Raw genomic sequence first — 20,909 nt, 5'->3', positions numbered from 1 at the left:
GAAACACAGTTATCATTTGAATCAATTGGGACAACAGTTAACGAAAGAATTAGGAACATGTTTGTCTTTTTTTGATTATGATATAAAGTGATACTAGTCTTTCTACTAATCATTAATTTCAGCAATCATAAATAAATAAACGAAAGCCCCAAAAATAATAACAAATGCATAAATAATTCTAAATGTGGCAAAATATGTATGTAAATAAGTTGAAAACTATGAGACCACCATGCTTTGCAGAAGATTAAACAATTTGTTTCAAACAATGAGATTACCATGAAAGGAACTGACAAAGAGATACACTAATGGACAAAAGCATCAACATTTTTTACTTGAGTCGAGGATGTCTCCGCTAACACCGATTCTCTTGACGACGTCTTCTTTTTTTACTAGTACGTTGAAGAAAGAATTGTGACTTTTGTTATTGCAGAACCAAGACTTTTTGACTTCATCTTCTCTCTTAGGGTTAATAAGTAAAAACAGAATAACGAGAGGATAAAGGCAAAGTAAAACAAATATAAACGAAGTGAATTTACAAAACGATGTCGTCTAACTGCAAATGTGCCAAAAACGGACACGTCGGTTTCATGTAATGAAACAGTAAAATAACTGTTTCGTTTTATTACATGGACGGATTAAAAGATGTAATGTGTCCAACACCTCATTTTCTGAGTAATGTTTATTTTCAGAGACAGGACACTGAGACATGGATACAGAGACACAAAATCGTGTTTGACAGATGAGACATAGACATAAACATTGTGTCTAGAGATTCTAAATTAGTGTATTTTGTGTCTATGCTGACAGAAAAGACACAAAGACACTAACAAAGGACAATTTATTTTTTATTTTTTTCATTATTCTTGTTAATTTTTTATAATTATATATTTTTTATTAATTTTTTTCTCAAATTTTTTAAATAAAAAAATAAAAAAATTAAATTTTCATAATTTATTCTAATTTATTACCAAACAAAATCTAAAAACACAAAATTTTGTATCTTTATTTTTTTATCTTGTTGTTAATGTCTTATTTTATCCTCCTTTCACCACCCTAATTATTATAATTTTCTTTTCCAGGATCTAAGGGTGTGTTTGGCAAACACGTCAGGGAGGAGAGAAGCACGTTTGAGCTTCTTGAAAGTTTCACTTTTTTGTTTGGCCATTTTTATCTTCCTGAACGCAGAAGTGATTCTGCTTCTAAACGCACGTTCAGGAAAAGCTAAAATTTGTAGCTTCTGCGTTTCACTTTCATGGTTGCTTGTTGTCTTTAGAAAATTAGGTGAAATTTTATTTCTTTTTTACTAACCCTACCCTTCATTTTCTTCTATAAAAAGATACTAGTAACTATTACTTTCATAATAATTTTTTGTAATTCTTCTTACTTCTTCATAGTTATTCGTTCCAAATTTTTTTCATTAAAATAGTTTAAATTTGTTTTAATCACTAGCAAATTAAATATTTTAATTTTTTTATTATTTTTAATACTCATTTTTACATTTTAATTTTTATGTTTTTTATTGTATTTTTTACTTATATTTTTTATTTATACGATAAATATTTTTATATTATTTGTGTAGTGTTCTGATTTCTCATGTTATGTTTTTATGAGTTTTTTTAATTATTTATTATACTATTTTTTATATGTATATTTTTTATGAAAGTTTTTTATTTTTGTTTGGCTTTTTTATTTATTTTATTGTATTTCTTTTATTCATATGACAAATGTTGTTGGCTTTTTTTAGGATATTTTTATTTTTTTATATGAATTTTTTTTATCCTTTACTGCATTATATTTATGTTGTGTATGAAATTTTTTATTTTTTTTAATTTTATTCATACGAATTTTATTTACTTTTTATTATATTTTTTTGTTCATATGATATATGTTGTTAATTTTATGGAATTTTTATTATTTCTTATGTGTATGATTTTTTTCTATTCTTTGAAGTACTTTACTTTTATTTTTTATTAATTTTTTTATTTTTTATTCTGATTTTGTAAAATTTGTAATTGTAATTATTATATACTACGTTTATTATCAAAATTTTGTATAATATAAATTATGATCCTTAAAAAAGGACAAAATAAATAAGAAATTAATTATAAGTAACAACAAAATCATAAATAATGAAAATTTATAGTAATAATACTAAATTAAAGAGTACTAATAGTAGTAAAAAATTATAGAATATTTTTTTTGTTTGACATTATAAAATTTATAGTACTCTCTTTTATATTTTTATTTTTTTATTATATTTATTTTATTTATATGATAAATATTTTTATATTATTTTTGTTAGTATTTTGATTTTGCATATATAAAAAAATTATTTAAATTGATGTCTCTTTTAGTAATTTTTCATCTAAAAGTGATTTTGAGTAGTATAATCCAAACAACATTTAGTTTACTACAATCAATTTTAATATAAAAATTGTCAAATAAAAATCACGTTAACCCAAACTTACTTTTCATCAAAATCAATTTTGCAAAATCACTTTTATGCAAATTTTCCTTTGCAAACTAAAATCCAAACACACACTAACTTGTCCGGAAAATGTTAATAGACCAAATTGTCCATCGCTGCAACTTAAGAGGAAAGTAGACTGTAGTCTGTAGGGTGTAGACCTCATTTTGCCGCTTTTGTACGTCATCTGCAGTTGATGAAAAGAAGCCAAATTAACAAACCAATTGAAACCCAAACGGAAATTGAAAGAAATAGCGAAAGAAAGCAAGAGCGCACTGAACAGTAACTGAAGAGAAGAAGAAGAAGAAGAAGCGCAGAATGGACAACAGAAACGTCGTCGTCTGCGACAACGGAACTGGGGTTTGTATTCCATTTCACATAATCAATACAACACACGTTTCTTGATCCGTCCAGTGTCACCGTCGATCCACTTACTCCCAAATCACATACATTCCGCAACCGATCTAAGTGATCCTATATACCCCGATTTCACAAGCGTGTTTTTTTTTAATATTCAAATTAATTTATTTATATGTGAATTTTTGTTTGCAGTATGTGAAGTGCGGTTTCGCTGGGGAGAATTTCCCCACGTCTGTTTTCCCTTGCGTGGTGGGAAGGCCAATGCTTCGGTACGAAGAATCGCTCACTGAGCAATCGCTAAAGGTGCATTTTCTATTTCACTATTACAGTACTACTACTAAATGAAAATAAAATTAGCTAGGTGCTTTTTTTTTTTAATTTATTTCTTTATTTTTTTTACAGTAGGTGTGTTGTTGTTAATTTGATTATTATGATATATATATATATATATATATATATATATATATATATATATATGTGCAATTTAGTTTGTGCTCCTGAAAAAAGGGTTTGAATTTGTGTGTGGTTTTAGGATATTGTTGTTGGAGAAGGGTGCGCAAACTTGCGGCATCAGCTTGATATATCTTACCCAGTTAACAATGGCATCGTGCAAAACTGGGATGATATGTGTCATGTTTGGGATCATGCATTTTACAATGAATTAAAGGTAAGTAACTGTCTGGTAATTCTGCACTTTTTAATTTAGATGTGGAAGGGGAATGTTGTAGGACGCAGATATGGAACGTATAGGTATTCTACGCAAAGTGTGGTGTCAGGAGCAAAAATCACCGTCCAATTTTTGAGTACACAAATCTGACCATCCAATTTGTGTTTAAAAAATTAAAAAAATTTGGAGTACACAAATCCGATTTTTCATCTTTTTTTTTAAAAAAAAAGTTCTTTCATGGCTAACTATCTAATGCGATCTGCTTTGACAGATTAACCCGCCTGACTGTAAAATTCTACTCACAGATCCACCGCTTAATCCCTCGAAGAATCGTGAAAAAATGGTTTGTGTGAACCAACCCTGAGGCCTTTTCTTCTGAAAAATAAAATAGTGAATTTCTTGTAAATGATTTTAAGTTTTAAATATTATTTATTAACCATTTGACTTCACAGATTGAGATGCTGTTTGAGAAGTACAATTATGCTGGAGCATATATCTCAATTCAAGCTGTTCTGACATTATATGCTCAAGGTGCTTATAGGGATGGGTGAAGGTTGAAGCTTTGTTTTTTCTTTATTATGAAGCCATCCTAATCATAATTTGCTTTCCGTAATCCCTCTTATCTGTTTATGGTCTAATTGTGTTATGCTTCCTGTCACTCCTATTATCCATAACAAAGAGTTATTTATAAACCATAATATTTCATTTTTCGATACAATGTTACACACTAGTTTGGTGAAATAAAGATATCCTCTCTCTCCCTCTCTCTCTCTCTCTTACTTTTAACTTTTTAATCTTGCACCAACATTTTGTTACTTGCCACAGGTTTGTTGACTGGATTAGTTATTGACTCTGGTGATGGTGTCACTCATGTGGTAACTAATTATCTGCTACACTACCTAAATTTTTATGCTTATTACTTATTACTAGTGTGTTAACAGGCACATTATGGTAACTTATACTATAACTAAGAGAGCTTGGGTTCAAATCTTATAAATAACATTTTTTTATGATTTATATATGATAAAGGATATTTTAGGAAAAAAATTGTGCATCAAACTTCCTCTTATCCCCATTATATATAGTAGATTCTATATAATAGATTGGTGTAACTGCTAGATTCAGTCTCCCAGTTTTCATTGTTATTTTTCTTTAAATTTCCTTGATTGTCTTTAACGATCAGTTTTAACAATCCATGCCAATTGCATATGATTACAGAGTCAAGCCATTTAACGTATACCTTTTATTAAATGTTTGATTACTATTGATTGTTGTGTTGATCTTTTATAACAAATAACAAGTATCCAATGAATTGAGTACGGTACCCAAATGGCTAAATCAAACATTTTAAAAAAGTGTGTTATTCCTAAGAAATATTGGCATAGAAAATAGCACATTTCCTGGCAATCTCAGTCGAAAACACATTTGGCATTTAATGAATTGGTTCAATTCATACCAATTTGATACTCATAATTATGATAACTACCACCCTTTCAACCATTTGAATGCTACGTTTGTCTAAGGTAGTGATATTGATGGAGTGCTAATTTATTGTCATTAAATATATTGATAACGATCCCATTTAGTGGGATAAGGCTTTGTTGTTGTTGTCATTGTTGTAAAATATATTGATAAGCATGACTTATTTGATGAGAGCTTGAAAATTAATGGTGCATTTGTGAGTTCATCCTTTGAAACAATAGATTGTTTGAACTTATTTACTTACTCTTATCCTTTGTGCTAATTCATGGTGAATCTATGAATGTGTCTTCATATCATTTCCATCCCATCCTTCATAGTTCCTTGCAGTTTGTGATTCATTGTCTATCCTTCTTATTGGGTATCCATTTTATTTCATAGTGATTATAGCATAATTCAGGACTAGCAAAACAATAAGCACTTCACCTAGCCTTTTTTTTTAAATATTCTTAAATGAAAATATAGTATTTAATTTGAGAAAAATAATTAACAAAGTTTCCAGCAATTAGATGTGATTCAATAACTAACTTGAATATGGTTTCTGATAAGGCGCATATAAGGCAATGAAAATGAAAAATTGACCAGGAGAAGTATTCAGACCAAAAGCTTTATATAGGAGAGATATACTGACTGATCATCACTAATCATCAATCATCCTGGTTTAAAATATGTTGCACCATTAATTTAAGGAAGCAGAAATGGGCTAACAAGTTGAGCACCTGTTATAAATTTGATAGTGTTACTATTATAACTATTCATTCCAAAAATGTTAATAATCAATGTTGCGATCCAGGTTCCAGTTGTTGATGGCTATTCGTTCCCTCATCTAACAAAGCGGATGAATGTAGCTGGTCGACACATAACATCCTATCTTGTTGATTTGCTTTCAAGAAGGGGGTGAGGTCTAATTCTTTTCATATCAGTCCTAATATTGATATGACGCCAAATTGACTCTTTCTATCTTACACTTCAGTTCTAGCTTAAACAATATTTTCTTTTCTCAAGGTATGCACTGAATAGGACTGCTGACTTTGAGACTGTTAGGGAAATCAAGGAGAAACTATGCTACATAAGGTTGGAAGCAATCTCATGATATATTTTAGTCTCCTGTGGTCTTTGAGGTTTTCTTAATAGCCACTTCTGTTCTCCCACAGTTATGATTACAAGAGGGAATATCAATTGGGGCTTGAGACCACTATCCTTGTCAAGAACTATACGGTAAGTTGATACGCTGAATTTCTTGGAATCTTTTGAGGACTATGTCTGTGTATTGTAGTATCTCAAATCACATCGCATCCTGAAAGTCCCCAAAACTGGGATGTTGGGATCCCAGGGCATGGGATGGCTGAGATTTGAACAGAGGTAGAGGAAAATTCTAGTGTGTGTGTATATATATATATATATATATTTGTTTTTTAAAAAAGAAGTAATTAAAAATAAACTATGTATTAGGCATCATAACTAAATCCAAAATCTTAAAGTTCTATATTTTATAATAGTTCCATAACCCATACGAAATAAAACTCATAAATTCATAAATCCTAATTTAGGTTGTCAATGATCAATCATCACCATAGAAGGATAGTGAAATGACTTAAATGCCCCTTTAAAACCAAAGTAGAAGTTGGTTATAAGGGGGCGAAATCGTGTTTCAGCACCCGCATAAGATCCCAGTGGGATTTGCCAAGGCTGGGGTTTTGGCCAGGATCTGGCCAGGACACCTGGGATGAAAAAAAAAAAAAACGATGTATGCTGGGTTGCGATGGGACGCCGAGATCCCATGAGATTGACTAGTATGCTACGCATATAATGATTGATCTTGTTAGCAATTCTAGTTGAAATAGATTGCTTGGAGATACAGGCAGGGGTTCAGTTTTTGTTTACTTTGTTTTCTCAGTTTCTTTTCACATGCCTTTCTGTATCCAATTTGAATTTTGTGCCCTAATGCATATATGAATTTGTAATAAATGGTGTTGTCATTATTATTTCTTGGTCGTCTTTGGTTTAACGTATTTGCTGGTGTTACTTAATTATTTACTCTCTGTATATCAGCTTCCAGACGGGCGGGTCATTAAAGTGGGCACTGAAAGGTTCCAGGCTCCTGAGGCTCTTTTCACTCCGGTAGACAAATCAAATCTTGTTAGATTGATTATGGTTCATGAGATGAATTTTTAACGAGAAAAAGAAAAAATTTGAACACGACCTTCGTGTCTTTGTGATGTACCTGTGCCATTGTAGTTTCTAATGATTCCCTTGCTAAGCAGGAACTTATAGATGTTGAAGGTGATGGAATGGCTGACATGGTCTTTAGATGCATTCAGGAAATGGATATTGACAATCGGATGATGGTATGATATTCCATTTGAAATTTATACTATTTGGGATCCTTATCTTAAGTAAATAGATAATGATTCCGTTTATCACCATTTTAGGCTTGAAAGCTGACAACATTTTCCATCTTTTGAAATTTGATTCTATAAGCCAAAACACAATATTGGCAATGTCGAAAATGAGTTGAATGGTTAGCTACTTCGGAGATAAAACAAATGACAGCTATTAGAAGAATCACTTCGTGTGTGATTTCTTGTTTCCTCCCATCTATAGGTTAGTGGAACGGACTAAAATGGCTAATTGTGCATGAGAAAGGGGTTGAATCGTACTTAGATATAATTTTTTCTGAAAACAAATTTAAGGAGTACACATATGTATATTGGTTATTGGTTCGTCTAAAGATTTGTTTTACGTTCAATCGTCGACCAAGTTAGGAACTCCACTATTGAATAAGTGTTTACAAGATATTTTTTCCTTAAGTTTTCTCATGCTAAGATGATTCAGATCACAATTGATTTAAGAACCATTAGAATTTTAAACGAGTTGACTATATTCATGAATCTGGTAGACATGTCAGAAATGGTATATCCCTCTTTTATATTAGTCTTTATATCTACGCACCAAGATGTTGATCTTGATTTCTTTCACTTCTTCAGGGCTTTTATGTAATATCTTCAATCTATTTCGTATTTCTTTGGCTATATCACAAGATACTATCTTGTCATGCTCAGACGTGTTGAGATATCATAATATACTTGGCTTTTTAAGTGCAGTTGAAACTTTAGCCTTGTGATTATCAATTTACCCCATCTCTGGGGATGACTGTTTTGACAACTTTGCCATTTTCCTAGTAGTGCTGTGGACATGTTCAACAATCTCCCACATATCCAAACTAGTGAGTTGCATGAAGAGTTTCATCTTGTCTCTCAAGCAACAGTAGTTTTCTCCATCAAAATAAGGAAGACGATTGAGAGAGAGTACTTCACTATAACTTAAAGATTCAGCCACTTGTAAGACCTTTTCCTTTGCAACTGTTTGGATGCTTAACCCCTTAAAGGATCAACTCTGGTATCAATTAAAATGGTTAGTTGTGCATGAGAAGGGAGGTTGAATCGAGCTTAGATATAATTTTTCTGAAAAACAGACATAAGGCTTATCAAGTTTCTTGTACTTGTGTGCAGTAGAAGATAAACGTTAGTTCAAAAAAACACGATATAATTGAGAGAGTAGTTTTTGAGGTGCGCAAGGACTTTAGGTCAGTTTTAAAACCGATTTTTGAGGTATATAGACAACAATGAAATGGTAAATATAAAGAGATAGATTTGGGAAGTGCACAAAGATGTGTGTTGGTTTGGCCAACAATTTGCCTTACATCCACTCCTCAATTACGTTGAAAGTTTCATTGTTTGAATAAGGGTTTACAGGATATTTTTCTCCTTAAATCTTCTTAGGCAAAGATGACTTAGATTTCAAATATTTTAAGAACTATTAGGCTGCGTTTGTTTACAGGGATACATGGACACAAAATCGTGTTTGACAGATGAGACATGGACAGAGACATTGTGTCCAGAGACACTAAATTAGTGTATTTTGTGTCTATCCTGACAGGAAGGACACAGCGACACTAACAAGGGACACAACTTATTTTTCATTTTTTCTTTCATTATTCTTGTTAATTTTTCATAATTATATTTTTTATTATTATATTTTTCTTAAATTTTTTGAATGAAAAAAATGAGAATAAATTAGATTTTCATAATTTGTTTTAGTTTATTACCAAACAGAATATAAGAACACACAATTTTGTGTCTCTATCATGTGTGTCTTGTTTTCAGTGTCTTGTCCTGTTCTCAGAAACAAATGCAGCCTTAGATATTATTGTCTCAAGCCTTTTCAAGCAAGTTTTTTGTCAGATCAAACAAAGCGATTTAAGAGTTTGTTATGTCTTCTCCCTTAAATTTATTCACAAAATATTTAACTCATTTTTACCCTTCAATTCTCTCTCTTCCCCTCTCCTGTCCCCTCCCTTTCCCTTTCCCTTTCCCTTTCCCTTTCCCTGTCCCTTTCCCATTCCTCCTCTGCCTTTCCTGTGGTCATCTTGGGAATTATATTATTGAAGATTCGTTTATGTTTTCTAATTGAATTTGGAAGGGTTGCTGTGTGATTGATATTGTCCCACTCTTAAGACTTCCTCTTGTTTTCTGTCAATGATAACTAAAGAAGCATTTAAATTATTACAGCAGTTCTTTGCCTTTCATTGAATCTTTTGGCTTCATGATTGGAAGGAAAACTTCCTTTCTTGGAAAAAATGATATGGAAAGTGGAAATGAAAATATAGCTCAATTTTACATTGGGCCTTATTTTGGTTGAGAATCATTTTCATTCTGTCCTCAATTTCTCTGCTGTCCATTTTTAACCACTCAATCAAGTAAATCCTGAAGTTTTACATATCTTATGTTTCTTTCATGTCCTCGGAACATCCGATGACATATGGTTTATAATTAAATTACATTGTCATTTACTATTTTTACTGGATAATTATACCATTGCAATTTTTCCTTATAATTTATATAGAGAATTGTGCCCTTACCTATTCCCTACAATTTATTGTCTATAATATTGTAAATTTTTGTTTTGCAGCTTTACCAACACATAGTTTTAAGTGGAGGGAGCACCATGTATCCTGGATTACCAAGCCGGTAGTTTGTTCTTTCTTCTTTACTTTGGCTCAAATTGTCCTTAATATTTGAGCTGCTGAAGGTTTTATTGCTGCCATTATTGTATATATACTGGTGAATTAATAGGCACATTTAGTGCCTATTAGTCTAACCTTATCTTTCTTCAATATGTATAATAAATAGTCTTGGGTTCAAGTCTTATAAGTTACAACAATATTTTATGATATTTTAATATCTGAAAAAGGGTATTTTAGGGAAAAAAGAACTAGACACCAAAAAGGGAAATCCTCTTTATATATAGTAGAATAGCATAAGTAGATATAGTAGAGATAAGCATGCATATTCATATAGCATGTTCTGATGTTTTATTAGGTTCTTGCAACCCTTCAATTTCCTATTATGTTGGATCCTTGGCATTCAGCCATAACAGATGTGTGATTGACCGTTGTCCAGTGTTCCGAACCTTATAATCCAAGTGCAAATTCATTGGTTGAAACTTGAAAGTATCTTCTTGAATTCTTAGTTATGCTTCGCTGGGTGGCAATCCTACATCTATCTCCTTTTCGGATGCTGCTGTTAAGAAGGTTTCTCAGTGGTTGGCAATTTGGAAACGGGCCTATTTCTCTTTAGGTGGTTGAATCACTCTCATTCAGTCTTGCCACTCAAGTTTCCTCTTTACTTATCGTTGTTCTGTATTCCAGTGGGAGTGGCAAACACTTTTGAAAAGATTATGAAGGATTTTCTTTGGCGTAGTGTTTTTGGATACGAAGCAGGATCACTTCGAGAACTGGGAAGTTTGTTTTCGTCCTAAAAAGGAAGGAGGTTTGGGAAGTTTGTTGTCGTGCTAAAGGCATTACTTTGGTGGCAAAATGGCTATGCCCTATTCCATTAGAATCTCAATCTCTTTGGCATCTAGTTATCAGAAGTTAATATGGTACGGACATGAATGGGTGGGATGCTAATGCTTTTAGCCCTTGGATCATTTCTCAAGGTTACAGTACTCTCAAACCCTTGTTCTCCTTTTTGGTAGGTGATGGGTCTCATTTCAACCTAGCCTTTCCTCTTCTTTATCATCTATCTTCTATAATTCTCCAATTTGGTCCTTTTACATTAGACAGGGTTCCTCTTTCTCTTGGGACTTCCACTTTTTTAATGATAATGATAGAGAATCCTGTGAACTTTTAATTCTCTTAGGTCTCATTAACAATTTTTCTGTCTTCTAACCCTAACAAAAGGATACGGCCTCTTGACCACTCGGGTAGTTTTAATTGTAAATTCTTCCTTTTTCTCACTCATTCCTCTAACATACCTTCTTTTCATCCAAGCAAACCCATTTGGAAGTCCAAAGTCCCCTCTAAAGTCAAATCTATATATGGACAGCTGTGCTCAAAGAATTAATACCGATGACTTATTGTAGGTTAAAAGGCCACATAAGGTTATCTCCCCTGATGCATGTGTTGTGTGTGGAGGCAAATTCAGAGTCAAATCCGTTTTTGCATTGCCCAATAGCTGTTTTCTTATGGAACAACTTATTTAGCATCTTAGATGAATGTTGGATATGCCTGCAACCCTAGACCAATTTCTTTTGGCTGGGTTTTTTGAGTTTGGTAGTAGAAAAGAGGCAACATTTTTGTGGCAATGTGCTGTTTTCGCCACTGTACTATTTGGTTGGAGCATAATGCGCACACTTTCAGTGACAGTTTTCTAACAAGCATGTTATATGGGATGGAATTAGACTCCTAACATGTAGCTGGTGTAAAGCTCATGATCCTTTATAGGGGACTTTCCCTCTCAAGACATTTTGAGAGATTGGAAAGCTATGCTTTATAGATAAATCTTTTGTTGTTTTTTTTTTTTGGCTTTTGTATAGGGGATCCTTCTTCTCATAATGAAATTCTTTTTCTACCCCCCGGGCAAAAAAAAAAAAAAAAAAACCCTAGTTGACTTAGCTATTGGTTATACAAAAACTAATGACTAAGGATTCCTTTAGTAAGGGGCATTCCAAATACACAAGGGTTCAACATGGTAGGGTATGGAAACGGTAGATATATTCTACTTTAACCCTGCAAGTGGATAGGTTGTTCCTTCAAGCCACAAACAGCAATCTTAATGTTGTGCCAAGGTTCACACATAATTTAGGGATTTCTTTTATTGTTAGTAGATTTCATAAAACATTTTGTGTGCAGTTAAGATAGTGCTATTGCAAGCTAGGTTACTTATCTAAGTATATACCATTTTAAAGTTCTTGTTTCTTGTTTATGGTATGCATCAAGTATATTTCAATAATTTCATGCTTGCTTTGAATGAAATTCAAGATTAAAGTTGATAAGTCTCTGTACCTTTTCAGATTGGAAAAGGAAATACTTGATCGTTATCTTGATGTTGTTCTGAAGGGTAACAAAGATGGATTGAAGGTAAGTTGCGACTTTTTTATTTTTCCACTTATAGATGTGTTTGCTCTGCTGATTCCTTAAGATCCATTTTTCTCCAACCTGTAATTTAGTGTGAGAAGAGGTTTGGTTGTTTTATTGTTATTGCTTTTGTTTCAAAAAACTACTGGAGAAAAGGCTGGAGCTGTGAATAAAATTTGGTCAATATGTACCCTGCCTCAAATTACGAGAACTCCCTTTTCATTACTTTGAACCCTAATTGGATCAAAATATCAATTGCCCTATGTTATGTGGCAAGAAAAGTTAAAATATGAATCTTTTATTCAGTCCCTTGCTTTATTAAGCACTTTCCCTTTTGGTTTCTCATCATGTCATTTAAGGATGATGAAAGCTTCTAGTGATTGTCGAATCAGAGGAATACATTGTTTCAAAAAAGTAAGAGAAATGCATATAGAAGTGAATTGGTTGCTACTTCATCAATAGGTGAAAAATCTTGTCCTGGGAACAAAGAAAAGAAAGAAAAGAAGCAAATATTTCTTTTGATATTTTAGTTTAGGACCTATTTGTCTCATTTCAAGTAGCTGACATCAAAGTTAGTGTGGACAATCCTCCATACCTTGTTGGCATTCTTAAACTATCTCTGAAATTCCCAATCTAACCTTACTGTTGATATCAGAAACAACAAACCTGGCTCTTACTACTTGAAAGTGCACGGTAAATGGGAAAGTTACCTTTTAACAACAACTCTTATGTAGAAAACTGCATCAGATCTTAGTATTTATGTGCTTTTAGGTATATGAACTAGTAGTTAGATTTGGTTCAACTTGCATTTGCTATTTAGAGTTGCAAGAAAAAACATACTATAACATTGGAGCAACATCAGATCAAATTTTAAATTTACGAGTTTTTGTATGTTGTCTCTGTTAGAGTTCTTTGTATCAGGAAAAAATGTGTTTTAAGTTCTATGTAGACCTGATCCTTTGGAAGGACAGACTATCGAACTGCAGTCATATATTAAGCCAACTCACTGTTTCCATAAACTTATTATTCTTCCCTTTTCTGGTGATTATCAGAAATTGCGATTAAGAATTGAGGATCCACCGCGTAGAAAGCACATGGTGTACCTTGGAGGTGCTGTACTAGCAGGGATAATGAAGGTTTGTGTCAAACTCTCATTCCTTTTGTCTGTCTATACCTTCTCTAGCTCTTTTGCTTGTGTAAGCCATTGGGAATTTTCTGAATTTCAAACAACCTTCATTAACTCTACACTTGCGATTAAAAAACAGGATTCCAACGATTTTTGGATCGAAAGGGAACATTATCTAGAAGAAGGAGTTGCTTGTCTAAGTAGGTTAGGCCATTAAGGTCTGCGAGACCACACTGAATGTGGGAGATCACTTGTTGAGAAGCAAAAGCACAAAAGAGGCCATGTGATGTAAAAAATATTCAAAGCTCTTAAAACTGCTTCCTCTAATAGATTTGCATTTGATTGGGTTTTGGCCTTGTATAGGTTCTCCAATGCTATATTGGAGGCCTAGCTGTTATAGTGCATTTTGCAATCATGTTTCTTAATAGGTAAGACAAGAAGAAACCCATGCATCCTGTTATCTTTTCCAACAAGATTTGTAACTTTGTTAGCATAAAAGGATGTTTAAATAAAGTAAGGAATACACGTCGTCTGTAAATTTTTTAAAATTATATAATTTCATTCATACTTTGTTGAGAGAGATTGTAATACACATCTATGAATGTCGGCAATTGGCAATTTAATCGGTTACATAATCCATCAAAGGAAATTGTTGTTGTATTTTGTGTATATTTTCTTCTTTAGTGTAATTACTTTGTATTGGGTATTCACTCAATATTATATGGGTATATATGGTCAACGTCTCCTGGATTTTTTCGGAATCCAGAAAATTTTAAAGAGTGCACTAGTGTAGACATTATTGTTGATCTAACCATAGTTGACTGGGGCCACTGAATAAATTTTCATTTTTCAGTTACCTGATCTTTTTATGATGCACAATCAATACCTAATTGTATTACTTGCGTAATAATATAGTAAACTATAATTTCTTGAATTCTGCACGTTTCTCCATCTTACGTAGATAATTTAAATGTTCTTAGTGTTCTTCATTTAGTAAAAGCGTATTCACGCTTACACCCTTACTAGAAGAAATGTTTTTATCTCGTTTTTCGTATTGTTTCAATCATATTTTTTAAGAGCAAGGACAATTGACTAGGAGGCTTGATGATGAATAGTTAGAATTAAGATTGTTTTGTTTCAAGGTTCCGACTTCCGACAAAGGATTTGGATTCTATAAAGTGAAGAGATGAGGGCTCTTGGATAACTTAAACTTATTTAAATCTATTAGTATTAATATCCGTAATAATAATAATAATGAATAATTTATTTATTTATTTATTGTTATTTTTTTTTAATAAAATATTCATCTCAATTTAATCTTTATTATGAAATAAAAAACTCATTAATATCAATTAGGAAAGGTAAATTGGCAAGGATATCCATTCTTATAGTAATAATTACATTATTTTATATCAAAAGTTTTATGAAGGATATGTTCGGGTGTATTTGGAGCTCACATTGGAGAAGAAAGAAGCTGGTACTATTTAAAACACTGAATTAGAAGTGATTTTGTCTGTAAACGTAAGTTTACAAGAAGCTAAAAATTCTAGCTATTCTAGCTTTTGTGTTTACATTGGAGAATGCTAATTACAATTGAGAAATTAAGTAATAAAATTATTCTTCTTCTACTAATTTTATTCTTTATTTTCTTCTATAAAAATGATGTAAGTAACCATATAATTTTCACAATAGTTCTTTGTGTATGTTCTTTGGTTTCAATTTTTTTTATCAAAATCTTTTAGATTTGTTACAATCACTGCCAAGATAAATATTTTAATTTTTTTAATCACTTTTAGTACTCTCTTTCATATTTTAATTTTTATGTTTTTTTTATTGTATTTTTTTATTTATATATAAATATTTGTTTATATTTTTTTTGTATTCTGATATTATTTTTTTAGTGTTCTAATATCATATTCTTATTGTATTTTTTATTCATATGACAACTATTGTTGATATAAATTCTTATTTTTATTAATTTTTATGATATTTTTATTATTTTTTGTTTATATAAATTTTTTTTCTATCCTTTATTATACTATATATATTTATGTTGTGTATAAAATTTTTTATTTTTTTATTTAGTTTTATTCGTATAAATTTTATTTACTTTTTTGTTCATATGATATACGTTGTTAGTTGTAATTATTATATTCTATGTTTGTACATAATTTTTTGTTTTTTTTCTTGTTTTTATTGTACTTCTTATTGTACTTTATTTTTGTTTTTATTATATACTAATTATAAAAATTTATAGTCTAAAATGATACTAAATTAAAAAATAGTAACGATACTAAAATAATATAGAACATTTTGTTTTTGTTTAACATTATAAAATGTAAAGTACTCCCTTTAGTGTTTTTATGTATTAAAATATATTTTATCAATTTTTAATATTACTTTAATTTAGTAAGTAAATATTAATTTTATTATAAAATAAATTAATAAGATTTATTCAAATATCTAAAGTAAAATAAGAGGATAATATAAAAAATTATTTAAATTGATATCTTTTTTAGTAACTTTTTCATTTAAAAATAATTTTGAGTAATATAATTTAAACAATATTTATTTTACTATAATTCATTTTGATATAAAAATTGCAAAACATAAACCACATCAACACAAACTTCATTTTCATCAAAATAAAGTTTACAAAATCACTTTTATATAAATTCTCATTTGCAAACTATCATACAAACACACACGAAAACTGGTCAAGAAAGTCTATTCATACACACTATGGAAGTCTGAACCTTTTTTGTTACTGGTGAACCCTTGATTACATGCTTATGGAACAAAATCAAATGCCCCTTGTGATATGTCTCTTGAGTGATAATAACCCCTTCAGCCCTTCAAATTAATTATTCATTTGTGATAGGTCTCTTGATTCACAATAACCACTTCTAATTAATTATTCATATATATATGCTTGCTAGAATTAAGTGATGTATTTTTTTTATCTTTTGTTTTTGTTTTCTATAAGCTATTCAAAATATTAGTTAGTTAAAATCTTTTAAAAAAGAAAAGAAACATTATTGACAATATATATATATATAATAAGGACATCTTTAGTTAAAATGAAACGTGACTAGTGAGACATGGTGATGAAACTTTTGAGTCTACTGGGGAAAATGATGATGTAACAGGAAGGGAAAAACTAATGAAGCAAAAATATTAGGTTATCAAATGTGGGATACCAACCACACCAAACACAGAGACCTATTATTTTATTTTTTTTGCATGCTTCGCCTCCTTTAATTTGTCTTGGTTCCTTGTGTCCTTGGTCTCTTTTACTAGTGGCCTACCCTCACCCGTATTTGTTATAAAAAAAAGGGGAAAAAATTACTAAAATCATATTCAATCTTAAAAGCATTAAAACAAGCATCATCTTCCCTTATTAGCTTGCACCGTTGCATATAAACAACTACCTCTCACCTTCACATTATATTTATTTTCTGCCATTGCTGTGTTCTCAAACAACACCTTATTACTTTCTCTCTCTCTTTCTCTCTATAGCTCCCCAAGAGGCTCATCATAAAGAGTTAAAGACATAAATCATATTTGTGTGAGGCACACCTTCAGCTTCAGGTATGAAAAAACACACGACTTATGCATTATAGTCACACAAATACCATTGCTTTTATGAAAGGTGGTTATGAAGATATCTTCCTGTGAGAATGTTATTATGAACCGTTCCATAGTTTAGTCAAACTTGTTCGGTCAAACATATCAAACTATCGAAAGATGTGTTCATAAAACAATGTGTTCTTTCTTATATTTATTTAAAATTTCGTTTATGTATATCTAGAAAAACAGCAAGAACTGCGTAGAATCTTAACATAATTTTTTGTTTTAATATCTGACAGAGGATTATTTATTATATTGAGATGGCAATGACGAATGGAAACAGCGGCGGTTTCAAAGTAAGCGTGAAGCTAACAAGTGAACCAAGTCTAGTTGCTCCAGCAGAAGAAACAAAGAAAGGAATGTATTTTCTATCTAACCTTGACCAGAACATTGCGGTGATCGTGAGAACCGTATACTGCTTCAAAAGCGCGGAGAGGGGGAACGAGAAGGCGGCGGTTGTGATGAAGAACGCGTTGAAGAAGGTGCTTGTACAGTATTACCCTCTTGCTGGGAGGCTGAGCATAAGTTCAGAGGGGAAGCTTATAGTGGACTGCACTGGTGAGGGTGCACTCTATGTGGAAGCTGAAGCAAACTGTGAAATGGAAGAGATTGGTGATATCACAAAGCCAGACCCTGCCACTCTTGGTATGTTGGTTTATAACATACCTGATGCAAAGCACATACTTCAGATGCCTCCTTTGGTTGCCCAGGTTTTTTTTTATTTATATTATTATTTAAATTTATTTATGGTAAAAACTTAAGTATAATCAACTTCACGTGAAACTAAAAACTGAGAGTCAAGTTAAATAAAAATTTAGTTAAATCAATTAAATTATCAACTTCATGACCTGAGTTTTCACCTTTATTTATTTATTTATGCAACTTGAAGAAAAGTTTAAGAACAATGGTTGAGATATCTCTACTTATTCTAGGTGACTAAGTTCAAGTGTGGAGGATTCTCTGTTGGATTGTGCATGAACCACTGCATGTTTGATGGAATAGGAGCCATGGAGTTTGTGAACTCATGGGGAGAAGTAGCAAGAGAGCTTCCACTCTCAATTCCTCCATTCCTAGACAGAAGCATTCTGAAGGCAAGGGAGCCACCAAAGATAGAGTTTATTCACAAAGAATTCGCTGACATAGAAGACAAGTCAAGCACCAACACCTTGTATGAAGATGACATGGTTTATAGGTCCTTCTGCTTTGACCCTGAGAAGCTCAAGAGCCTCAAGGCTAAGGCAATGGAAGATGGGGTTCTTGATTCTTGCACCACTTTTGAAGTGCTCTCTGCCTTTGTGTGGATTGCAAGAACCAAGGCTCTCAAGATGTTGCCTCACCAAGAGACTAAGCTTCTCTTTGCTGTTGATGGCAGGGCCAAGTTTAATCCTCCTCTTCCCAAAGGATATTTTGGAAATGGAATTGTGCTCACAAATTCTGTCTGCCAAGCAGGTATCTATAATATAAGGATTCAAATTTTATATTAGTGTTATGCTAGGTAACCAATGACTTTCTTGAACAATATAAATAACGGATTTTAAAATTAGTCCAATTCAAGTAAAACACACTATACTCTAAATTACTCACATAAATCTTAATATTAGAATAATCACACCTAGTAAATTGAATATCTAATATATTCATTATTCACATTATTTAATATTTTCATTATTTACTTATACTTTTTCTTTAGATTAATATTCTAAATTAGTTTATGTTAACTTTTGGCAAAAAATTAATCAAATAAATCTTTATTGTTATTTAATAAAAGATATAATCATTTTAAAATAAATTTAAAATTTTGATATCAATCTTTAAAAAAAAGTCTAGAAGACCATCACCTTTATTAAAATTTGGCCAGTATTTAATCAGTAAAAAAAAATTTACATTATTAAAAATATTAATAATAATTAATTGATGACTATAAATCATAAAATCTGTCCCCCTTTAACACTATAAAAAATTGATTTATCCATTGAAATAAAAATTTAAAAATTAATTTGGAGTATGGTTCAAAATTTTGAATTAGGAATTTTTTTATGATTATTTTAATCCCTAATCTTTATCAACTTAGTCTTTAAACCTACATAGTATGAGACAAATCCGTCCTTCTCTTTAATGTATCTAGTATTTACCACCTTTTTCATTAATTGTCTTGTCATCCTTAAAAGAAAAAATCAGTAGCGTACTTTTAAAAGTCAAAGGGAATAGTTAGGTCCCAATAATGTTAAGAAGCAGAAAGACGAAAACAACTAAAGAAGCTGTAAATCTTAGAAATACAAAGTGAAAGAAGCCATTTATCCCAAATAAAAATAGCATTGGTTGTATGAATGAACGTGAAGATGGTTACAGTCTTACAGAGGTGGTAGTATGAGTAAGTTCTAATCTCTAAAATTAACCTTACAATTTCATAGAATTGTCCAGATTTATGTGCATCCATTGTTAGAGAAGTAGGTTTGGAGTAAGAAATAGGTTTGGATAAAATTGAAGAATCTAGATACCATTCTAAAATTTATATCTTCCACTGTGTTAAGGTTATGTTGTTGAATTTATTTAATGATAGATTTGGAGTAAGATTTTATGAAAGACTTTCTGGAAGGAGGTTGTCAGAAGTATTATTATTATTATTATTAACTTCCACTCGATCAATACCTGATCCTTTATATTAGGTATTTATCTTTTAAAATTATTCAAATTATTTTTTTAAGAGTTATGGTATATTAAAGTTAGTTACTAAAGTCAGTTATTAATATAAAATATATGTTGGAATATAAATATACATTAAAAATAAATTAAAATACATATGTATTTATACACAAATATATTAGTGGCTAATTTTAGTGGCAGATTTTGATATACAAATAGTATTTTTGTTTTTTTAAAATGTTAATGTTGATTAGCTTAGATTTATTTTTAAAGATTATTTTAACCTTATAAAAATATAAAATTAGTTCTGAAACTAAAATAACAGTTTTGTTTTCAATAAATTAACTCAAAAAAAATTGTATGTGTGAAACAGGTGAACTTACAGAAAAGCCCTTCTCATATGCTGTGAGTCTAATTCAAAATGCAATAAAGATGGTGACAGACAGTTACATGAGATCAGCAATAGATTATTTTGAGGTGACAAGGGCAAGGCCATCACTGGCATGCACCCTTTTGATCACAACATGGTCAAGGTTGTCATTTCACACCACTGATTTTGGTTGGGGTGAGCCTGTTCTCTCAGGCCCAGTTTCATTGCCTGAGAAGGAAGTCATCTTGTTCCTCTCTCATGGCATTGAAAGGAGAAACATCAATGTCCTTCTTGGTTTGCCTGCTCCTGTCATGAAGATCTTCCAAGACTTGATGATGCAGATTTAAATGTTCATCTATCTTATCTTATATTATGTTACATATCATTCTGTTCTCATGCTTATTTGTTCCCTATAATTAGTAATATCATTATTGTGTCATTATTTGTTTTAAGGGAGTAGTGACCTTATTCTGTTTTATAGTAATTGAATGAAGCCTTCCTTATATTTGTATTTGTTGCTGAAATTAATTAATAAATGCTACGAATTTCTTAAATATAGTTCTAACTCTTTTTCTTTTTTAATATATTTCTCCTCTCATTATTTAAATTATCTGATTCCAGCACAAACTATAATTATTGGAGACCATGAGAGCCCATTACTTATTAATTTTGAGCTATAAAGTCAAAACTACAATAATTTCATCAATCTATAATGCATGAATATTAATATAGACATAAAATACAATA

The 20,909-nt window shown here is 31.1% G+C and overlaps 2 protein-coding genes across 2 annotated transcripts; both read left to right on the top strand.

Moving 5' to 3' along the window:
• The first annotated feature begins 2,606 nt into the window (after positions 1-2,606).
• On the top strand, positions 2,607-14,182 carry LOC130935438 (actin-related protein 2). Its single transcript, XM_057865186.1, has 15 exons — positions 2,607-2,827; positions 3,020-3,130; positions 3,360-3,494; positions 3,766-3,837; positions 3,947-4,025; positions 4,320-4,369; positions 5,767-5,870; positions 5,979-6,047; positions 6,128-6,191; positions 7,026-7,094; positions 7,238-7,321; positions 9,945-10,003; positions 12,330-12,396; positions 13,446-13,529; positions 13,659-14,182. Exons 1-15 carry the CDS (start codon positions 2,786-2,788, stop codon positions 13,734-13,736), a joined length of 1,167 nt encoding a protein of 388 aa, XP_057721169.1. The 5' UTR covers positions 2,607-2,785; the 3' UTR covers positions 13,737-14,182.
• Positions 14,183-16,895: 2,713 nt separating this feature from the next.
• On the top strand, positions 16,896-20,601 carry LOC130932855 (omega-hydroxypalmitate O-feruloyl transferase). The gene is made up of 4 exons (XM_057862298.1): positions 16,896-17,110; positions 17,389-17,859; positions 18,082-18,598; positions 20,166-20,601. The coding sequence occupies exons 2-4, from the start codon at positions 17,410-17,412 to the stop codon at positions 20,507-20,509; spliced, it is 1,311 nt and encodes a 436-aa protein (XP_057718281.1). The 5' UTR covers positions 16,896-17,110; positions 17,389-17,409; the 3' UTR covers positions 20,510-20,601.
• The last annotated feature ends 308 nt before the right edge of the window (positions 20,602-20,909 follow it).

This window comes from Arachis stenosperma, chromosome 6, assembly GCF_014773155.1.
Source record: "Arachis stenosperma cultivar V10309 chromosome 6, arast.V10309.gnm1.PFL2, whole genome shotgun sequence".
In the NCBI taxonomy this organism is placed as follows: Eukaryota; Viridiplantae; Streptophyta; class Magnoliopsida; order Fabales; family Fabaceae; genus Arachis; species Arachis stenosperma.
This window is presented reverse-complemented; position numbering and strand designations above follow the sequence as displayed.

Excerpts from the sequence above, each read along its gene's own strand:
- LOC130935438 (XM_057865186.1), top strand. The coding sequence starts at position 2,786 with ATGGACAACAGAAACGTCGTCGTCTGCGACAACGGAACTGGG. Across the intron at positions 5,871-5,978 it reads GATTTGCTTTCAAGAAGGGG|GTATGCACTGAATAGGACTG; the intron begins GTGAGGTCTAAT and ends TCTTTTCTCAAG. Across the intron at positions 10,004-12,329 it reads TATCCTGGATTACCAAGCCG|ATTGGAAAAGGAAATACTTG; the intron begins GTAGTTTGTTCT and ends GTACCTTTTCAG.
- LOC130932855 (XM_057862298.1), top strand. The coding sequence starts at position 17,410 with ATGGCAATGACGAATGGAAACAGCGGCGGTTTCAAAGTAAGCGTGAAG. Across the intron at positions 17,860-18,081 it reads TGCCTCCTTTGGTTGCCCAG|GTGACTAAGTTCAAGTGTGG; the intron begins GTTTTTTTTTAT and ends TACTTATTCTAG. Across the intron at positions 18,599-20,165 it reads AAATTCTGTCTGCCAAGCAG|GTGAACTTACAGAAAAGCCC; the intron begins GTATCTATAATA and ends TGTGTGAAACAG.